The sequence below is a fragment of the Danio aesculapii genome, chromosome 6 (genome assembly GCF_903798145.1).
Source record: "Danio aesculapii chromosome 6, fDanAes4.1, whole genome shotgun sequence".
In the NCBI taxonomy this organism is placed as follows: Eukaryota; Metazoa; Chordata; class Actinopteri; order Cypriniformes; family Danionidae; genus Danio; species Danio aesculapii.
In genome coordinates this window covers 37,694,189-37,716,180 of record NC_079440.1, presented here as the reverse complement: position 1 = coordinate 37,716,180, position 21,992 = coordinate 37,694,189, and the positions used below count along the sequence as shown (strand labels likewise).

The 21,992-nt window shown below is 33.6% G+C and overlaps 1 protein-coding gene across 1 annotated transcript; it reads right to left on the bottom strand.

Moving 5' to 3' along the window:
- Nucleotides 1–16,297: 16,297 nt before the first annotated feature.
- rgs4 (regulator of G protein signaling 4) lies at nt 16,298–21,006 on the bottom strand. The gene is made up of 5 exons (XM_056460128.1): nt 20,900–21,006; nt 20,504–20,629; nt 19,934–19,995; nt 18,582–18,745; nt 16,298–18,498 (listed from the first exon to the last, which is right to left on the bottom strand). Exons 1-5 carry the CDS (start codon nt 20,941–20,943, stop codon nt 18,250–18,252), a joined length of 645 nt encoding a protein of 214 aa, XP_056316103.1. The 5' UTR covers nt 20,944–21,006; the 3' UTR covers nt 16,298–18,249.
- Between the last annotated feature and the right edge of the window lie 986 nt (nt 21,007–21,992).

Genomic DNA, 21,992 nt, shown 5'->3' with positions numbered 1-21,992 from the left:
TTAATTCAAGCCTTTCTGCAATGATGAGTCACACCCAATGTCGTTATAAAGTTTGCGTGCGTGCGCATACACACACACGCGCGCGCGTTTAGATTTGCACTGTTTTTGCACTGAAAATGTGACAAGATATACATTAATATACACTGCTATATATACATCTGTTATTTTAATGTTCAAAATAAATCCTGATTTAAGTCTTCTTTGAAGCGTCTTCTTTTATTCATTTATTCATTCATTCCTTCATTTTCTTTTCGGCTTAGTCCCTTTTCGCGTCTTCCTTTATAATTGTATAATTACACTCATCCTGTCTTGTAGATATGATTATACGTTACTATAGAGACATGTTAATATGCTGCTGTCAATCAGTTTGGTGGGTGAGGAAACCTCATTCCTACGTAACGTTGCGTTGGGCCTCAAAATGGGAGGAATTTGGATCCTAACAACAGAAAATCTTTAAAAAAGAGACTTATTGTGTTTATATCACGCCAATATGACTGTGGACACACTATACCTTCACACAGTTCTGTCCAAACATCTTCCAAAAGATGATTCTCATCATAGGTGTCCTTTAAGAATTCTTTGATTAATAGAAGGTTCCAAAAATGTATTTGAAATATACTTTTTAGTTAAACCTTACAATAAGTCTTTTCTTTCCTTCACTTTTTATTCAACAAAGGCTCATTCTGAAAACATAGCCCTATTTACATTTATGGAGATTGCGAATTATGTTGCCAGAAGTACGTATGGCTGCATTTCATTTTTTTAAATGAACGCTATGGGGCGGTATGACAGCGTTCCTTTTCATGCTTATTAGCTGAGCGCTTACCTCCATATGGATGGTTTTCAGACTGTTACCAGTTTTTCCAGTAGCTCGCCATGTACGTCGATGGACTTGAGACGCAGAGAGGAGATGACTATGACGACGGGGTTTGAGTCCGGTGAAGATTGGTTCCAGAAGGTGGCTAAGACAATAACAGAAGCCAAAAAATGAAATTAAGTAAATAACAGGGTGAGAATGTGGTAAGACTCAGAAGAGGGCTTTTCTTTTTCTAAAGTGCTTTTTAAATTTGTTGGTTGGATTTAGGGAAGTGGGTGGGCGAGTCAATCTGTGCTTTGTAAAATACTATTGGTTGGGTTTAGGGAAGGGGGAGGGTGGGTCAGTCAATCTGTCAGTCAGTCAGTCAAACAGTCAGTCAAACAGTGAGTCGATAGCGGCCTCTGGTGGATTTACGAGAGAACAGCAGGAGCGAATGGCACTCGCTAGAGAAATTTTAGATCTCAAAAAGCGTACACAGCGGTCTCTGGTGGATTCGCAAAAACAAAAACTGCAAAAAAAAAAACTTACCTCCTAGGATGTATTTGACGGTCTCCAGAAATGTATATAGAGGTACGTTTTCAGAATGGGTTTTTGTTTTTATTTGCTCAATAAAAGCATGATTTCTTTCTTTCTAAGTTGTAAAAATGTAAGTATGTGATTAAATGAATATGAATGCGCTTTGTTTTATCACATTAATGCATCCTTGTTGAATAAAATCTTTTCTTTCCATAGTCTAAATAAAATATATCGTATATGAATATTTGAAAACATACATTGTTCTGTGTTAAAACAGTTTTCAATTGTGTATATAAAATATTTCGCTTAAAACGTGTGTTTGTTTAGTTTGTTACTGCCATTAATTATTACCACACCATTAAAAACTTTTTACATTACATCTCAAACAACTTTCTGTGCCTACTACATATCAATTGCATTCACAAACAGCCTGTCAGTTCAGGTGGCAGATTTTCTTTTTATGGAGCTGCTCATTAGACACAATCCTGCTGCTGTTGCTTCAGTGCTCAAACTACGTACGACAATCACGTTTCACACAAGGACCAGGCAATATACAACTTATTCAGGTGTTGCTGCCAGCTGTACGACAGCTATAACAAGGTCTGTGTGTGTTTGTGTGTGTGCGTGTGTGTGTTTGCAGGTGTTTGTCTGTGCTTGTGTGTAACGACTAGAATGCTAATCATGCCTTATGGCTAAGTAATACTCTGCCTGTTATTTGCACATTGCACACAAATGGAAACGAACGTGGCTTAAACGCACAAAAACAAAAGCAGAAAGCAGATAATGGCTGCACAATGCTCAGATGACAGGCAAGATAATGCTCTGTAAATACTCATTTCAAGGGGTCATTTGTGCTGTAAAACCAGACGGCTCTCATTAAAGGCCCAGCTGTGAATTTGCCTGGTTTTTGAACGCTACCAACAGTCACAAAAGAGAATGTCATGTCTTAAAAGTTTAAATCTAAAGTGTCAAAACTACGGTGGCAGAGAGAGCTGAAACGTGTTGCAAGATAAAGTTGGCATTAAATAGAAGTTAACAGTGTCATTTTTTCCATATTGCGAATACATTATATTCACAAAAACAACATATTCAAGTAACAGTCTGGAGAGCGCCAAATTTTTTTGCAGTTTTTGTATTCGCGAATACAGCAGATGTCGATCTGTACACTTTTTCAGATCTCAAATTTCTCTCGCGAGCGCCATTTGTATCTGCTGTTCTCACATAAATGAGTTCTCGACTGACTGTCTGACTGATCGACTGACCCACCCTCCTCCTTCTCTACACCCAACCAATAGTGTTTTTAAAAGCACTGCCACCTGCCTCCCACCTCATTTTTACAACATTTTCAGATTTTACCACATTTTCGCTTTGTTGTTTACTTGTTTGTTTTATGTTTTGGCTTCTGTTATTGTCATACCTGCTTTCTGGAACCGTTTTTCACCAGACTCGAACCCCGTCATCGTGATCAACTTTCTGAGTCTCAAGTCTGCCAATGTATGGCAAGCTAACTGGACAAACTGGTAACAGCAGGAAAGCCATCCATACAGAGGTAAGCAGTCAGCTGGTAAGCGTGAAAGAAGAACAGTGTCACTGTAGACCTCCCTGTAGCTTTTGTTTTAAAGGCGATATACAGCCATAAGTACTTCTGGCTACAGTACATGATTTGCCATGTCCAGAAATGTATATAGGGCTCTGTTTTCAGATTGAGCCTATGTTGAACAATGGAAGGCGGTGCATGATTTCATCTTTTGGGAACCGATTAGATCACTGGAGAAAGATTGACGAATAGAGAAAAGCAAGGCACACACTCATAGAGGAAAAGTCATGGTATTTGATAAAAGATTATGAGGGCAAATTAATTTTTACCTAAGTGCACAGATACATAATTTCATCACCTTGGAATTATAAGGTTCTATCTGTATTCTAAATGATTTTGAGATATTGAGCTTCAAAGTTTTTGCATTCCATATAGCGAACAGTATGTGTGTAACATTTGTTTTTGAAATCAAAAGTCTTAAAATGTAAACAACTTATTAAAAAACATCTCATAATGTAAATAAGTTGTCATTTAATACGAATATGTCAATAACTAAATTTTGACAAAAATGTCAGTTGGACATATACCGATTTATAACTAGCACTACTATGTACTCATAAAAATAAGACGAGTACAGTTTGCTTTCATGCAGTTTAAGAAAGCATATGCAAATAGAAAAATTTTAATGAACTGAAGAAACATTTTTATTTATTTAAAATATCTATATAGGACACAAATTCTCACAGCACTTGTAAATACAGAAATGTACTGCTATTAAAGCAGACCACAACAAAAATGTGTTGAGAGACTCCAAAAAGTTATGAATATGGCTCATTCTTTTTTAGAGTTTGCGGTATATAGTATCTCCATTTTTGTGTGTTTCTTCCTGTACGCATTCTGCATGTACGAGTAGGCACAACCATTGAAATCTTTTTGGCTCTAGACTTCCGGTCTCATTCACTTCTGTTGATTTTTATATGTTTAAACAGCTTGTTATGCTGCAAACTGATATTGCAAACTGATATTTTCTTATTATGTTATTATACTTTTTTTCATATAATCATGAAGTTTGACCGTTTTCTGCCATTTATTATTGCTAGTCATTCCTCCCATAGCTCAATAGGAAGTTCTAAAACAATTGCAAAAAAGAGCACACTTCCGCATTGCAGAATAAGGTCAATATGCATGCGTTTTCCTAACTTGTAGTGCATTTGAGCTCTCTCGGTTAATGTACAAAACAGTGCTATATTATAATGATGGAATGCTGCGTTTAAAATGTGGTAAAACTTTACAATACAGTTGCAATATAATATAATATAATATAATATAATATAATATAATATAATATAATATAATATAATATAATATAATATAATATAATATAATATAAATCAATTATACACAAGAAAATAGAAGATAGAATATTTTTACTTGAAAATCCCACTAGAAACCTGCAGTGTGGGCAGGTATGAAAGTGGAAAATGCCTGAGCTGAAACATATTATTTTCCTTTAGTAGACTTATTTTGAAAAATGTACAGTGGACACATTACCTGCAATCACGATAAAGGGTCATTTATTAAATGCTTTCAGCATTGTAGCTGGCAGATACAGTATATTGTTCGTTCACTAAAAGCAAGAAATGTTCAGTGCTGCAGTATATGCTGTTACACAGGAAAAATAAAGAAAAATAAACAAAAGCATTTAGAATTGCTAGGATTGCGTCAAAATGTGATATAAATTGGAATTTTTTGCAGGTGTAAACAAAAATTTGCATGAGATGTTTGATTGTTTACATTCCGAGCTATACATCAACATTTCATAAAAACTGGAATTTGTTGCAGGTGTAATATAATAAAAATAAAATATAGAGTATAATATATATATATATATATATATATATATATATATATATATATATATATATATATATATATATATAAAGATTGTGTGTGGGTGTTTCTCATCCACTGCATAAAACATGCTGGTTCATTCCACTGTGAAGACCCCTGATTAATAAAGGGACTAAGCCAAAAAGAAAATGAATGCATGAATAGTATAGTATAATATATTTAATATAGGGTGGCATGGTGGCTCAGTGGTTAGCACTGTCACCTCACAGCAAGAAGGTTGCTGGTTCGACTGGGTCAGTTGGCGTTTCTGTGTGGAGTTTGCATGTTCTCCCCATGTTCGCGTTGGTTTCCTCCGGGTGCTCCGGTTTCCCCCACAGTCCAAAGACATGCGCTATAGGTCATTTGAATAAACTAAATTGACCATAGTGTATGTGTGTGAATGTGAGAGTTTATGGGTGTTTGCCAGTACTGGATTGCAGCTGGAACTTGCATCCAATGTGTAAAACATATGCTGGATAAGTTGGCAGTTCATTCCTGTGGCGACCCCTGATAAATAAAGAGACCAAGCCGAAGGAAAATGAATGAATGAATGAATGAATGAATGATTGAATGATTCATTGAATGATATTTAAAATACCTTAATGCAGTGTTTCCCAACCCTGTTCCTGAAGGCACACCAACAGTACATCTTTTGGATGTCTTCCTTATCTGAACCATTCATTTTAGGTTTTCAAGTCTCTTCTAATGTTCTGATGATTTGATTCAGGTGTATTTGAATAGGGAGAGATTGAAAATGTGTACTGTTGGTGTGCCTTCAGGAACAGGGTTGGGAAACACTGCCTTAATGTATCATCCAGAGCCAACATAGGCTCATTCTGAAAACGTCCCTGTGGAGAGGTAAGCATGATCGAACACCCAATGAGGGGGGAGAGCAGGCTTGGAGCCCGGCGGCTAATCAGCAGGCCAATCAGAAATAATAAATAACACCTGTTTATTCTAGTGATTGGGCCGGAGAGACAACCTTCTTAAGGAGAACAGAAGGAGCAGCCGGGAGAAGAGGGAGAGAGCACACACACACGCACACTACGGGTGTTGTGCACTCATTTAAAAATAAAAGTATACTGTTTACCTGAATCGCCGACCCTGTCTTCTTCTTCCCCCAATATCGAACTTTGCTACAGTCCCCCATATACATTTCTGGAGGTCGCGAATTATGTAGTCAGAGCAACATATGGCTGCATTTCATGTTTAAAACGAACACTATGGGGCGGTACGGCATTACCAGTTTGTCCAGTTAGCTCACAGTGTATGTCGGCAGAGTTGAGACAGAGAGAGGAGCCGACCATGACAACGGGGTTCGAGTCTGTCGAAGAATGCTTCCAGAAAGCAGGTAAGACAAAAACAGAAGCCAAAAAATAAAATAAACTAGTAAATAACAGGGTGAGAAAGTGTTACAATTTGAAAACTTGGTAAAAATCAGGTGGGCGGGTCAATAGGTGCTTTTGAAAACACTACTGGTTGGGTTTAGGGAAGGAGTAGGGCGGGTCAGTCGATCGCTCAGTCAGTCAGCCGACAGCAGCCTCTGGTGGGTATAAGTGAGAACAGCAGATGCGAATGGCACTCGCAAGAGAAATTTCAGATCTGAAAATGTGTACACAGCAGCCTCTGGTGGATTTACAGAAATAAAACTGCAATACAATGTTCCTCCTGTAAAGTATTTGGCACTCTCCATAAATGTATATAGCAGTGATTAAACATAATCAAATTTTTTTGTTGTTTTTTATCATTTTGACCCAAACATTTTGTGTTCACCAGTGTGATAGGAGGCAAATATTGTTGAATTAATATTGTTGAAAAATGTTGAATAAAAATACATATAAAAAATGTAATGCATATGTCCTTTGGGTCATTTTGAGAATTTATGAAAAACATTTTATAAAATTTTGTAAACCTAAAATGGGAGGAAAGGTTACAAGCCAAAAAGGTAACTTATCTTGGATATTCTGAGAGTGAGTAAATTAACAGTAAATTTTCATTTTTGTCCGACCTATACCTATAACAAAGATAAAAATATACAATTTATTATACTGTATAATTATATATAATGTTATGTAAAAATATCTAGATCTTACTGTAAATTTTACCCACACCAGATAATTTTGAGTCAATGACTGCACAATATTAGTTTATATAAATAAATTTAAACAACAATTAAACATCTTATTGTGATGCATTTCAGGATTGCCGACGTGATTGACTCAGAACTCAATGAATCACCACAAAGAGTCTGCGATAAAACCAAACTGAAGGTGTTTACTCAGAGTTTGCGCTGAAATACGACTCACTTAATTCGTCCCGTAGTGTTATTTGTTACTTGGGATTCTTGTGATGCCGTATTGTTCTGCGGTTCAAGCAAGTTCACTTCAGCTCGGTGTGTATGTGTGTGCCATTTCAAAAGCTGCCCTCTCCAATAACAATGATCAAACCGGCACTGCAGCACCTGAAGCGCCAGAGCCGAGTATAATCACATCAAGCCCTGTGCTGAGCCGTAATGAGCAACCTGCTGTCCTCCAGCAAGATCCTGCCGCCAAAGAGAACACAGAACAGACAGAAACAGATAAAGCGGTCAAGAAAAACAGCCTGTTCTCTGCTAAACCAGACACACGTTTGCTGCTCACAAAACTGTGGCAGGCCATTTTGACATTTAATCTGTATACTGTACTAGTACTCTGTTTCCATGCTACTTTGTAGATAACCTATATTTCTGATACTAGTACATATTTATTACCTACTAGTGCTTATTCTGTAGACAGTAGTATTTATTTATTATTTATTAAGTACTAGTGCCTATTAAGCAAACAAGCATTTATTATTAAATAGACACATATTTACTTATTCATATCAGCACTTTTTCATTGGGGACAAGAGTCTACTGGATTGCTCAGTTTTCTGCCATTGACTACTATGACAACTCAATATTCATGATGTACTTTTTGTGTTTTTACTGATATTAGTAAATATGAGTTATACTCTTATTGTTATGGTCATCAGCTGGAGTGTCCACCAGACTCACTAGAGCACACTGTAAATAAATGCTGCGTTTCACATAACTACTTCATGTTGTTCCAACACAAATCGATTAAGTTAACTTAATTGTTTTTGTTTTGTTTTTTTCTAATTTAAGTGGATTAAACATGAAAAAATTTAAAAGCAAGTGTGTTGATTCAACTTACTCTGAAAAAGCAGCAAAAATATTTTTTGAGTGTAGTATACCCTAGTACTCACTAGAGCTATGTACACTCCACCAGCCATTCACTCAGACTACACGTCCCATCATGTATCGTGCTAATCAACCACCCACACCTGATATCATTCTGAAGTCTGATCATCACACACAGCTGCAGATCATTCCAACCCTATATACATCTCTGGAGAGGGTGAAATACATCCCAGAAAGTAAGTGTTTTGCAGTTTTTGTGTTTTCGCTGTGTACACTTTTTCAGATCTTAAATATCTCTCGTGAGTGCCATTCATGCCTGCTGTTCTTGCGTAAATCCACCAGAGACTGCTGTCGACTGACTGACTAACCCCTCAATGAAACCTCCCTCCTCCTTCCCTAAACCCGATTAACATGCCCACCTGATTTTTGCAATGTTTACAGATTTTACCACATTCTCACCCTGTTATGTAGTTGTTTATTTAATTTTTTAGCTTCTGACTGACCAACCAACCAATACCGAAATGTATACGGGGTACAATGAGCCTGTGTTTGATCATTCACACTGATTACACTGACTATTTAAGCACCACTTTCGCACACAATCTATGCTCAGTCTTGTTTCATCGTAATGATCACTACTCAGTGTTTTCTCTGTTTTTTTTCTTCTTTGTTTTGGAACTTTTTGGCTGCCTATCCCCCAATTTTTGACTATTTTACCGATTACTCACTTTTTATTTTTGCTTGCTGTTATTTTGCCCCCAGCCTGTTTGACCTGTTGTAACCTCAACTTTGTTGCCATGATTCCATAATTATTATGGTTATATACCCTCTCCTATTAAATATATATATTTGTTGCTTAATATTTAAGTTGAACCTATAATGCAAAAATCACTTTTATAAGGATTTAAACAGAGTTGTGTGGCAACAGTGTGAATATATTCTGCCTCTAATGATAAAAATTAATATTATTATTATTATTATTATTATTATTATTATTATTATTATTATTATTATTATTATTATTATAAATCACACTTCATAAAAACTGCAGAAACACTTTGATTGACATTCTCTCTTTAGACAAGTCTTCAGAGGGGGAAAGCCCTGCCATTAGTTACAATGTCACCCTTATTAGCATAGAAAGCCCTGAGTGAGGAGCAGCTGTCCATCATTAGTGTTTTCATTTGCTGAATATAATGTCAGCGACTAAAACCACAGTAACAATGCACTTTTCACCCCATACACTTTCATTAATTTGCATGAGAATGGAGCAGACTGGAAACGTAAGTTCATGCAACAAGTTTCGCATAGCAAGTTCAAGATTGGTGAACTCTGTCCTGTGAAATTGCATCATGTGATTTCATGAGACCTATAGAAGATCAAACCATGACCGCTTTGTACAGAAATTTGGAGCAATCGCTCGCTTTTTAATGTCTAATCAACTTGTTTAATCCTGCCCCTTTTCGCAGCACCGTACAACAGAATTTCGCATGTTCAAAATCTAGTGTGACCGCAGCGTAAGAGGAGTTTTAGGATGCATAAATGAACACTGTAGACGGAGACACTTCTTTTCACATTTTCAGTTTTTTACAGAGATAATGTTAGACCTGTTTTGAATCTGTTGCTATGGTGTCACTCTCACTCTGTTGCTATGGCTAATTTGAATTAATGTGACAGAATGGCACAATTTGGATCAAAGCCTAAAATAGTGAAAACTGAAACTTCACATACACCCTAGGGACATCAGAGACTTATTTTACATCTTGTAAAAAGGGACATAATAGGTCCCCTCTAAAGATTAAAGGGCACCTATGGTGAAAAATCTTCTTTTCAAGCTGTTTGGACAGACATATGTGTAGGTATAGTGTATAGACCGTCATACTGGGGTGATGTAAACCAATTGGAGTGGTTTTCAGACCGACCACAACTTGACGTAGGAGTGCGGTCCCCCCGCCCACCAATATTGATTGACAGCTGTGTATTAACATGTCTCCTTAGTAATGCTTATAATCATATCAACAAGTCAGGACGTGCGCAAAGCAACCAGGAATAAAAGGTTTGTTCAGTTTGCTAGGATCATCAATCATCATCAAATGTGAACATAAGTGAGTTTTACAAGTTTAAAATGTTTTAAAACAGTGCATGTGTGTAATGAATTACAGCAATTTACTTAAGATTCACTTCATCAGCACAGCCGCGTGTCAGAACAATTATAAGAGAAGATGTTTCAATCCCGGTTTGTGGATGTTAAATCAGGTTTATTTTGTACATGAACATAACAGATATCCATACAGCAGTGGATATGAACCTGTACCCTCTCACATATGCTTGCAAAAACAGTGCAAAGCTAAACGCGCGCGCTATCTGCATGTGTGTGTGTGTGTGTGTGTGTGTGTGTGTGTGTTCTCGCTGTGGGTGTGTGTGCATGAACTTTGTAACGACATGTGTGACTCATCGTTGCTCCACAAAAAAATGCATCAAATACTCATTGGTAAAGTTCTTACTGTAGTATTTCTCACAAACGTTATGTGAGATATGCTTCCTGAGTCAGCCGAGGGCGGCGATTGGGGCATGATGACAGGCACATGGGCAGTGTTGCTAGATGTAGCTGGCTGATTCCAGCCCAAAAACTATCCAAAACCCGCAGAAATGCAAAAAGACCCGCCCAGTCATCTAGAAATCATGCTAAGTTGTGTAGGGGGGGGGGCTGTGCAGTACAAAAAGACAGCAACAAGCTTTTACCAGCTATAAGACAGAAACTTCAGACAGCTATACTAAATGACCTGATGGGTGTATTGAGCTGAAAACTGACACAAAAGACAAAAGACACAAAAAAGGGGTAACCGAGGTGCCCTTTAAATGTTAGTTATTAGACACTATATTGCTTTAATTAGGTACTTGTGCACGTTTATTAGATAGTACTTTTTAAGAAATGTTATTATTAAGATAATTTTTATTATTTTACTTATTTTCATTTGTAAAAAATATGTAATTTCAGTCATACTATAGGACAATAATAATAGTGAACAATAAACTATTCATTTATTGATTTTCTTTTCAGCTTAGTCCCTTTATTAATCTGGGATTGCCACAGCGAAATGAACCGCCAACTTATCCAGCATATCCATCACTGGGAAACAACCATAAACTTCCATTCACGCACATACACTACAGACAATTTTGCTTCCCCAATTTACCTATTTTTGTGTCTTTGGGCTTGTGGGGGAAACTGGACCACCCAGAGGAACATGCAACTCCACGCTATACCATGTAATACCAGCTGACCCAGCCGAGACTTGAACCGGCAACCTTCTTGCTGTGAGGCAAGAGCGCTACCCACTGCATCAAGGTGCTTCCCAACAATAAACTAATATTTATTAAATATATCTGACATATGTACTAGTATTTAATAATAAAAAGAAGTATCTAGTGGTATTTGGTGAATGCTTACTAGTAAGGCTGGACGATATGGCGAAAATGCAATGCCCAACCAATAGTATTTTAAAAAGCACAGCTCAAAATGGATAGCTCATTCCTCAAAAGCAAGTATTCATGTCAATAAAAGTGTAAGTGTAATCAAGATGAAAAGTCTTGCCACCATTGTTTATGAACAAAATAGTCAAATGGCTTTGTCCTGTTTTCATTATGATAGTTTATTTTTTCCAATGCAAAAAAGTCAGATTTTGGTGACACTTCCTGAAAATGCTCAAGACAGCACTATATACTATTTGCACAGCCATTTGAAAACTACAGTAAAGTTAGACATCACTGCATTTAGTGAGGTATCTGAGTACAAAACTGAATATGTTTCACATTTTTACTGCATATGCTCTTTGCAATTCTAATTTATTCACAGCAATGTGCAAAACAACAAATACACCCATATTTACAACAAACATAAACTTCCTTTGGGTAGAGCTGTGCACAACTGTAAACAATATTGCAGTACATATTGGTACTGAACCTACAACATACACAGGTCTGTAAATCATTCATGAAATTGTTCAATTTAGAAGACATTTTCAGAAAAAAAAAGGTTTAAAAAGTTTTATAAATTTGCCTGACAGATTTTTTTTTTCAGAATCAGATTCAGAATCAGAAATAGCTTTATTGCCAGGTATGTTCACACATACTAGGAATTTGTTTTCGTGACAGAGCTTCTACAGTGCAACAGGATTACAGAGACAGGACAAAAAACAGATAATAAATATATTAAAAAAAATAGAAGTAAGTAGTGAGTGCAAATTTTGACAACTATTTCAACATTTTGGCTCAAGTAATGAAATGAGGAGTATTAGTTTTATATGGAATAAGCATAAGCAAATGATAATGTTGTATGAAAACAATTGATGCATGTCTAAAAGCATTTGCAATTTGTTGGAAGGAATGAGAAACTGCTACTATGATGTGCACAAATGAATAATGGTTTTGAGAAATGCATTAAATGTTGTGCAAATGTAAATAGTGTTGTGAGAAATGCACTAAAGTAACTGAGAAAAACTGTAATAGATTAAATTTTAAAATGGCTTGCCATACTCTAACTGCAGGCAAAAGCAAAACATGTACTGTCAGAATAGGACCCACGCATTTACTTTGGGAATGAAAAACAGTTATGCAGATGCTGATTAGGATGTTTTTAACACAGTAGGGACTGAATAATTCTGTGAAATGTTTACCCCTCATTTATGAAATGAGACTGTGATGATAATAACAGAGCTCATAATACCCTTCACTCAAAGTCATGAGCAGCATCTCAGTTTCATTTGCTCTTTTTTTTGTGCTGACGTTAATTGAACAGAAAGCATTGGCCCCTCGGGGTAAAAAGGCCCTTTTGAATCTGTTTTCTTTCCAAAACAGAGATACAGTCATCACCACAGCATTTTCCTAAACAACAGCTCGTTGCTATGAGCTGCAAACAAAGATGTATGTGGTCGTCACAATATACAGTGACAAATTGACTGAACTAGGTGATCTACAGTATAATAATTCTAATAATAATTTAAATAAATAAATTCACTCACTTTGCTTTGGCTTTGTCCCTGATTCATCAGCCGTTGCCACATTCATTCATTCATTCATTTTCTTTTCGGCTTAGTCCATTTATTCATCAGGGGTCGCCACAGCGGAATGAACTGCCAGCTTTTCCAGCATTTGTTTTACGCAGCGGATGCCCTTCCAGCCACAACCCAACACTGAGAAACAGTCGCCACATAATAATAAAGTTACTCAATATAATATAATATAATATAATATAATATAATATAATATAATATAATATAATATAATATAATATAATATAATATAATATAATATAACAATCATCTACTCGAAAATAGAAGATAGAATGAAAAACAGAATAGAAAATCGCACTAGACAACTTGTGGTGTTGGCAGGTATGAAGATGGAAAATCCCTGAAGTGAAACATGTTATTATTCTTAAGTGGACATATTTTGAAAAACGTACAGTGGACGCATTATCTGCAATCACGATAAAGAGTCATTTATTAAATGCTTTCAGCATTGTAGCTGGCAGATACATTGTAGCTGGCAATATACAGTATATTGTTTGTTCACTAAAACAAAGAAATGTGCTGCAGTTTATACTGAATTTACACAGGAAAAATAAAGAAAAATAAACAAAAGCATTTAGGATAGATTGGAGTTTGTTTGTTTGTTTGTTTGTTTACATTCTAAGCTATACATCCAAATGTCATTTAGATTGGAATTTGTTGCAGGTGTAAGCAAAAATCTGCATGAGATATTTGGTTGTTTACATTCTAAGCTATACATCCAAATGTCATATAAATTGGAATTTGTTGCAGGTGTAAGCAAAAATCTGCATGAGATGGTTGTTTACATTCTGAGCTATACATCCAAATGTCATAAAGTCATAATATTCATTCATTCATGTTCTTTTCTGTTTAGTCCCTTCACTAGTCATAATATTATATCTATGCATTAAAACTTGCGTTATTAATGCAGCCAAAGTGTTTGAAATTAATTAAAAATGATATATTATTATACACAGTATTACTGTTGCATTTTTAAAATAAACTTCTTTGATCATTTCTCTTTAGTCATGGTTTCAGTCATCACAAACTTTGGGAAAAACTTTTCTTTTGTTCCCCATGGCTCTGTATGAAATGCACAGCAATACATCATAATAATCATTTCACTCATTACTCCATTTGTGTTTATGATTTGCTTTGAGTGTATAATATGCCTTTGAAGTGTCACATCATTTGTTTACATCCCAAGATTTTCTCTGTTTCCTACTTCAAACGGGAAGTACAAAAGAGATCAGAACTAAATGTTCCCATCCTGAAGAACCCACTCCATCTCAGCCCACTTTGATTACTCAGAAAAAAAAGAAAAACCTCTGCGTTGTTTTTAAGAATATGAGATGAGACAGTAAATTCATCTTATGCATTTTTTTTCATGCATCAGTTTTGAGATTTGGGGCTTTTAAGTGTTTTAGATGTAAAGACAAACACACACTTTTAAGTGTTTTTATTTTAGCAGTTTGTATCAGTAGATTTTCTCTCAAATACACCAAACTCCACAGTTTAATTCACATTTATGAATTTGTGAGGAATTTGTTCCAATGTTATAAAGAACATTTTATTCAACAAATAATTCAGAAACGAAATCTGGCTATTGCTGTATTTTTGAAATTATGGAGTGATAAAGTAATTGCTAAAATCCCCTCTGTACATTTTTTTAATCTAATGTGTTAACAATTAAATAAACAAATAGAACCTGGCTTTATCCAATGTGAAATTTTTTGTACTGAAAATGTACAGTATGCAAATGTGCGCAATTTTACCGAAATAATGCCTCATTTGCATATCAGTTTAAATCTATTGTAATAAATTTATTTTAATATTTGTAATTTTTATGTAAAACAGGCAACTGGTGGAGTAGGAAGCTAACTATTAGTTAAATCATTTTACCCAACTGACCAGCATACACTGTATTGCTTACACACAGTCTAATTCCATAAATCCAAAAAACAGAATCAAATGTTCTCTCACATCAGCATCTAAACAACAGTCTTGATTGAATCCATGTGTTTGCGTGTGTCTTGGGTCACGTTGACTTCGCCAAGGTAATCTTTTCTTTTTCTGTTGAGAGTCTAAAAACCACGTCTTTATCTTCTCTTGAGGAAGGTGAAATATTGAATCGTTTGTTTTTTGGTTTAGCCGCGAAAAGGATACGTGCTAAATGCGTCAGTATTGATAGTTAATAAGTAATCTTACCCAAAGCGTCTTGTTTTCCAGATAGACATTGTCCTTTTAGGAATATGGGAACAACACCCCAGAGAGACCTTATAGTTTTTTGGAATATTTGAACTTCCTGTGCTCTTTCACTCAATGTCCTAAACATCCACAATTGCAATCCTCCATTACGTCACAATCATATTACATGGAGGCTTATTATCGTGTGTTAGGACAGATGAGGGTTATTGACATGGAGCTTTCTTTCTTTCTTTCTTTCTTTCTTTCTTTCTTTCTTTCTTTCTTTCTTTCTTTCTTTCTTTATTAATTAATTTTATTTAATTGAAATTAATTTAGTTAATTTATTTATTTTGTGAAGGAAATAAACTAAAAATGCAGTTTTTATTAATTACATACAGAAACAAACAAATGGTATGTCGTTGTTTAAATGAGTATTATGTAGTTGACAGACATTAAAATTAAATAAAACAAATTTCAGTCAGAAATATAAACATGCGTGTTTTATAAAGTCCTCTTATTGTTTATTTTTTGTTTATTTGAAAGTTTAAAAACATATACAAAAATACATATATATGATAGAAATAGCATACTAGATAGTATTAAAAATTTATTTTATAGCTTAAATTATATTTTTAAAGACCTAAAATAAGGCTTTAAAAAATGAAGATAAATTTATTGAAGATATATTTATTGAAGATATACGGAGGACTGAACTCAGTTTGCTTTTATGTGTTTTGACATTTGTCATTATTTATTTTGTAACTCTATTTATGTATGTAGCTCTATATATAAGCGTATTTATGTATATATTCAAAACATAAACTATTCTTTTTAAGCTCAACATTTGAACAGTTGTTTTTCTTTTGTTAAATAGGTAACAAAAAATAAATAGCAAATGTAAATAAAGCAGTATCTGGCGGTGGCATTTCTATGTTTTAAAGTAGCAATTAGTTTTATGTAAAAAAAAAATTCTATAAATTAATTCATATATTTTGAAGAACTTTTTTAAAATAATGGCTACATCATTAAATATATTTTGATTATTCTTAGCATTCTGTTTTTAAGCTCAGAATGAATAGATAAATAGAGATAAATAGATAGATAATTCCAGAGACCAGTTAAATTGTATATGTGATTTTATTCACAAATATGACAAAAATAAATATGGAAATAGTAAACAAATATGTAAACAACTCACATGTTTGGCCATTTATTTGAACCGGAGCATCTGTGGTTTGATATGTTAAGTCTGCCAACACACAGTTTGTTTATACAGGTACAGCACGATTTGTGAATCACTGTTAGTGACAGGTTATATACATTGCACATGCACATTTTATCACATTCACTTGTCATTTGGTGGATTATGATGGATGGCCAACAGAGAAAGAAAACTGAAGTTCACATTTTAAGTAGAAAGAATGTGTACGTCACCATTAGAGTTAAAGAAACAGTCACCCAAAAATGAAAATACTGTCATCATCCTCTACATATTTTCTCTCTTCTATAGAACACAAAATAAGACATTTTAAAGAATGCTGAAAACGAGTTGTCATTGACTTCTGACTTCCGAGCATTCCTCAAAAAGGTTTTTTTTGCCTTCAACAGAAGAAAGAAATTCTATATAAAGTTTAAAACTCACTTGATAGTAAATGTTCATTTTTGGGTGAACGATCACCTCAAAAGAGCTTATACAAACAAATATAAATATATATATATATATGCATTACATAACGTTACAAGAGTAAAGAGGATACAGTTGGTTATTGTTAATGATGTTCCTATTCTCATCATAGCATCAAACAAAGTTGTAACAGTCATTTAGTTGTAAACTACGTCAGGCGTTGTTTTCCCAAAACCAGTTCAATGCAGCTTGACTGGGTAGATGTGGGTTAAGTTATGTTGTTGGTGAAAACATCGCTTCCACAAATCCCATATAGAAGATAACGTCTTACTCAAGTGGCGATTTGATACACATATTTCAATGCAGAAGCTGCAGTAAATGTGAGAGAAATAGCTTTGGGGATTTGAAGGGGTCTGAAAAGCAAATGTTTTACAATCATGATGGCTGAAACATCAAATGAATTCTAATTGGCTCTGGCACACAAATCCTCTTATTTAGTCTTAAGACGAGACACTGCAGCTATTGGGCTTTTTGGCTTTTCATGAAGTTTTTCTTCATTCTAATGTAAAGAAAACATCCAAAACAGATGAAACAAAAGGGATATTTCACCCCAAACAGAAAGATCTGCCATCCATTTCTAACCCTTCACTTGTCACAAACCTTTAAGTTTCCTTTTTGCTCACACAAAACAAGTTATTTTGAAAAATGTTGGAAACCTGTAACTATTGACTTTTAAAGTGTTTGTTTTGGCTAACGGTCACTGGTTTCTAAATTTCTTCAAAATCCCTGCAGAAAAAAAAAACACTTAAAGGTTTGCGACCTCTTAAAGGGAAATACATTTAAACCAGTTGTTCCACAATTTTTTTGGTTTGTTTTTAACACACTTTATAATTGTGTGTCTTTAGATTTTAATTACAAAATACTTTTTAAAAGCCATCTTTACAACATTCTCTTCTCTCGCACTAAGCCGTAAATCTCCTCTTACATCAAACTTTACAGTTTTATACATATCTATATTCTGAAGGTTTTTTTTTACTGAGGGATTTGTATATTCAGTACATTATATGTCTGATTATATACATTTAATTCCACAAAAAAGAAATTATTAAATTTATTTGTTTAATTTTTGGCAGCTTGCAGTATTTTCTTAATTATGGAATGATAAAAAAATATAAGTAAAAATGTAATCTAATGTCAAAGATCATCCAACTTTCCAAATTTTGTGTAGTATCCAAAATATGCACTTCCTCATTCAAACATAACATTTAAAGAAAAAAGTTCAACTCAATTAACTGGATAAGTATGATGACAACTATTATTATTAGCTAATTCAGCTGCAGTGTTTCGCATTAAACGTCATTCATTTTACACAGCCCGATGAGTGAAGGTCACAACACGCCACAGTTCATAGTGTACTTTTGTTCATGTAGGAGCAGACGGCTCTGCTTAGGCATAACTAGGCAAACACTGACTGTAGTCAGAAATCTGTCGCTTTGCTTTCTTCTCTAAACCACAGGGTTTGTTGTCCATCGTAGGTTGAGACAGTTCTAGGAACAGTCTGGATCTCAGGAATCGCCGGTACGAGTCCTTTTCCATAAGTGTGAAGATTTTACTCTGAGCTTCGTCAAAACACGAAACATCACACATTTCCAGGTTCTTTCTGGTCTGCTCTCTAGTGACCGAATCCAGATTGACCTGTGAAGATAATAAAGCTTTATAAGTATATTTGATGTACATGTGTGAAAGAGTTTTATGGTGGTCAGGTAAAAAGCTCTCACCTCACGGGGGGAATCTGCCTTAATGTATCGCTCAAATATATTTCTGGCTTTCAGGTTCATCTTGTCTGCTGGCGTCTGCTTGAAATCCTCACAAGCTACCCAGAATTCAATGTTCTCTTGACTGTATTCGGACTGCAGGAAGGATGCGAAAGCCTTGCGACCATCTGGAGGAAAAGGATTTCAGGTGAGACTTAATGGACTAAACTAATTAAAATAAATTACAAGCAATATTAAACTTTTTGTTTAATATTATGACTTTAAAAATAACAGGATTTAATATATAAATGACTGAATGTTATTTTATTATAGTACTTTACTGTCATTTTAACTACTGCCATGCTTTTGGTACTTACAAATTACATATACTCTTTGTTTTATTGTGTTTGAGAAATTTTTAATATACTAATATAATATTTGTATATTTTAATCTTTATGTTTTAGATTTTTTTATGTATAATATAATATAATATAATATAATATAATATAATATAATATAATATAATATAATATAATATAATATAATATAATATAATATAATATAATATAACATAATATATTGTTTAAATGAGTTTAAAAATTCAAATCTGAATCTAAACTCATTATTAAGAAATAAAATGGAATAAATAGTAAAATAATATGAAATTAGACTTAAATATTCAGTATTAATTATTTAATAAGTAACATTTCAACTATCGGCAAGGAAAGATTTCAGTGAGACTAAATACAAATAAATAGTATACTAAGTCAAAAATATTATAAATTTTTTTTATATAATATAATATAAATATAATAAAAACTCACAATTACAGTATGAAGCTGTATTTTAGTATAACGTAACTATTTACATTTTTATTAAGTTTTTTTGTGATATTTTCTTAAATATAATCTAATACAATACATTATAATATAACGTAAGATAGGCTCTTTTTATACACTGAAAACTCCCTCTAAACTGACTCTAGCTCTAGTTAGTGGACGCTGAGGGCTTTCAGGAATGAGGAGTTCAGCTCTTTGAGTCTGAAGAGACTCTCTAAAGACTGTCCCGCTGGTCGATGACCCCTGCAGGCCCCCAGAGCACAGCATTGGGGCTCTTCAGGGGCCACCAGCGCAGTCTGAAGACACGTAGCACACAGTCTCTGGAGCGTGAGAAGGACACGGTCATGTCCTGCCAGAGTCATCTTCTACTGACACATTAATGAGGCCAAGGACTCTTTGACAGAGAAGACAAGGCCCAATAAACAAGGGTCAATGTTGTAGACTGATGGTTTCTTAATTCGTTAGATGGATCCTAGCTAATGCATGATGCCTTCATCTGCTGTTTTATTGCAGGAGCATATCATTTTGAGGCTTACCGTCGTTTTTGATCAGGTTGGTAAAAGATGTTTTCCATTTCTCAGTTTCGGCAGGAGTGATTCTGAAACAAGAGGGAGGATTGATTAAATGGTTGTGTAAATATATTATATTACATTTATAAAAGTAAGAACTGCTATCAATAAAATCTACAATAATTTTGAATGTAACATAGTTATGTAGCAATATAATATTACATTTTTTTATATTTAAAATTAAATAAAAACATAATGTTAATTATGAATTAATATCTATATTATGCCCCACTGAATCAATCTTACCGGCTAATTTAAAACTATTTGATAAAATAAAATCATATTTGATAAAAAAGAAAAGAAAAGAAAATAAGCCATGGTAAATCACTCTACTACATTTATTAATAACAATTTAAAAAATAATAAATTAAAACAAATAAATTAAAACAAATAAAATAAAACAAAACAAAAAAAATTAATAAAACAAGATAAAAAATTAAATTAAATTAAATTAAATTAAATTAAATTAAATTAAATTAAATTAAATTAAATTAAATTAAATTAAATTAAAATTAAATCATGCTGGATCAGTCTTACCTGTTAACCACAGTGACCTTCACCTCCTTGTCTTTCTCCTTCTCTTTTTCCTTCAGAGTCTTTTGCTCTTGGGGTGAATCGGGCTTTTGAAGCAGGAAGCCAATCTTATGTTTTATATCTTTGGCGCTGTTGAAAAGAATAAAATAAGATAAAATAAAATTTAGATGTAGACACTCAATATATGCAAACATAACCTGGTTATGATTAATTTATTTTCTCTTAAAATCTGCTTGGAATTTATCACAAGCTTAAAAAAAGCAACATCACTCAGTGAAAACAATAAAATCTGATATCCAAAAAAACATATATTTCTCTTTCCCTAAAGTATAAGTCAAGTCTTAAACATTAAATTAATCACAAAAATATCTCCAAAGATTTCCATTGAGGTATAGTTACCTTTTCAAGCACGTTGCAGGAAGGGCAGCAAGCCCTTTACACATGTTGCTGGTGCGTAATAAAAATCCAAAGCAAGAGAAAAGGAGTCTGAGTGTCACAACGTAGATCCTCACAATCTCAATGCAGTCTCCTCCTCCAGCTGACCTTTTATACAGCACCAGCCTACACAATAGAAAAGAGAGCCAATCACAGCTCAGACTCGACAGAGGAGCCAGCCATTCACTGCAAAGGCTCAAATGCAGACAAGGCAAAACCAAGGTGATTTCCAAAAGTTGATTTAAGGAAAGAAGCTTAATGTTTAAACTTACTTTTTGTTACCTAAATTAATTTACAGAGCGTAATAAACATGGTGGAGTTTTGTGTTGTACTTTCCCCTTAATGTTGGATGTGCATTGTTTGCTTTTTGATGTTTTCAATAGTGCAAATGTCAAAAAATTGAAATGTACATAAAAAAATGATACAAAGTAATTAAACAATTAAATAAATAAATAAGTAATAAAAATAAATAGAATGGTTGAATAAATGAGAAAACCTGTAAAATGAAATAAGAAAATAAATAAAATGATGCAAGATAAATAAATAAGCAATAAAAATTTGAATAAATAATAAAATCTATTAAATAAAATAGTAAAATAAATAAATAAAATGATACAAGAAAAATAAATAAATAAGCAATACAAAATTAGAATAAATAATAAAATCAATAAATAAAATAATAAAATAAATATAATGACACAAGATAAATTAATTAATTAATTAATAAGCAATGAAAAATTAGAATAAATAATAAAATCTATAAAATAAATTAACAAAATAAATAAAATGATACAGATAAAAAATAAATAAGCTATAGAAAATTAGAATAAAAATTAAAATCTATAAAATAAATAAATACATGATAAAAGATAAATAAACAAATAAACAAATAAATAAATAAATTAGAATAATTTTACAATAATATAGGGGGTGCCCATATATATTTGTATAAAATGTATTGCTTCCATAAACCAAAGCACATAGAAATTTAAAGTGATTTAGATATGTGTAGCCAAAAATATGCTTAGCATAATACTGTATATGGAATGTGTACTTT

Excerpts from the sequence above, each read along its gene's own strand:
- rgs4 (XM_056460128.1), bottom strand. The coding sequence starts at position 20,943 with ATGTGTAAAGGGCTTGCTGCCCTTCCTGCAACGTGCTTGAAAAG. Across the intron at positions 20,630-20,899 it reads CCTGCAACGTGCTTGAAAAG|CGCCAAAGATATAAAACATA; the intron begins GTAACTATACCT and ends TCTTTTCAACAG. Across the intron at positions 18,499-18,581 it reads AGGCAGATTCCCCCCGTGAG|GTCAATCTGGATTCGGTCAC; the intron begins GTGAGAGCTTTT and ends TTATCTTCACAG.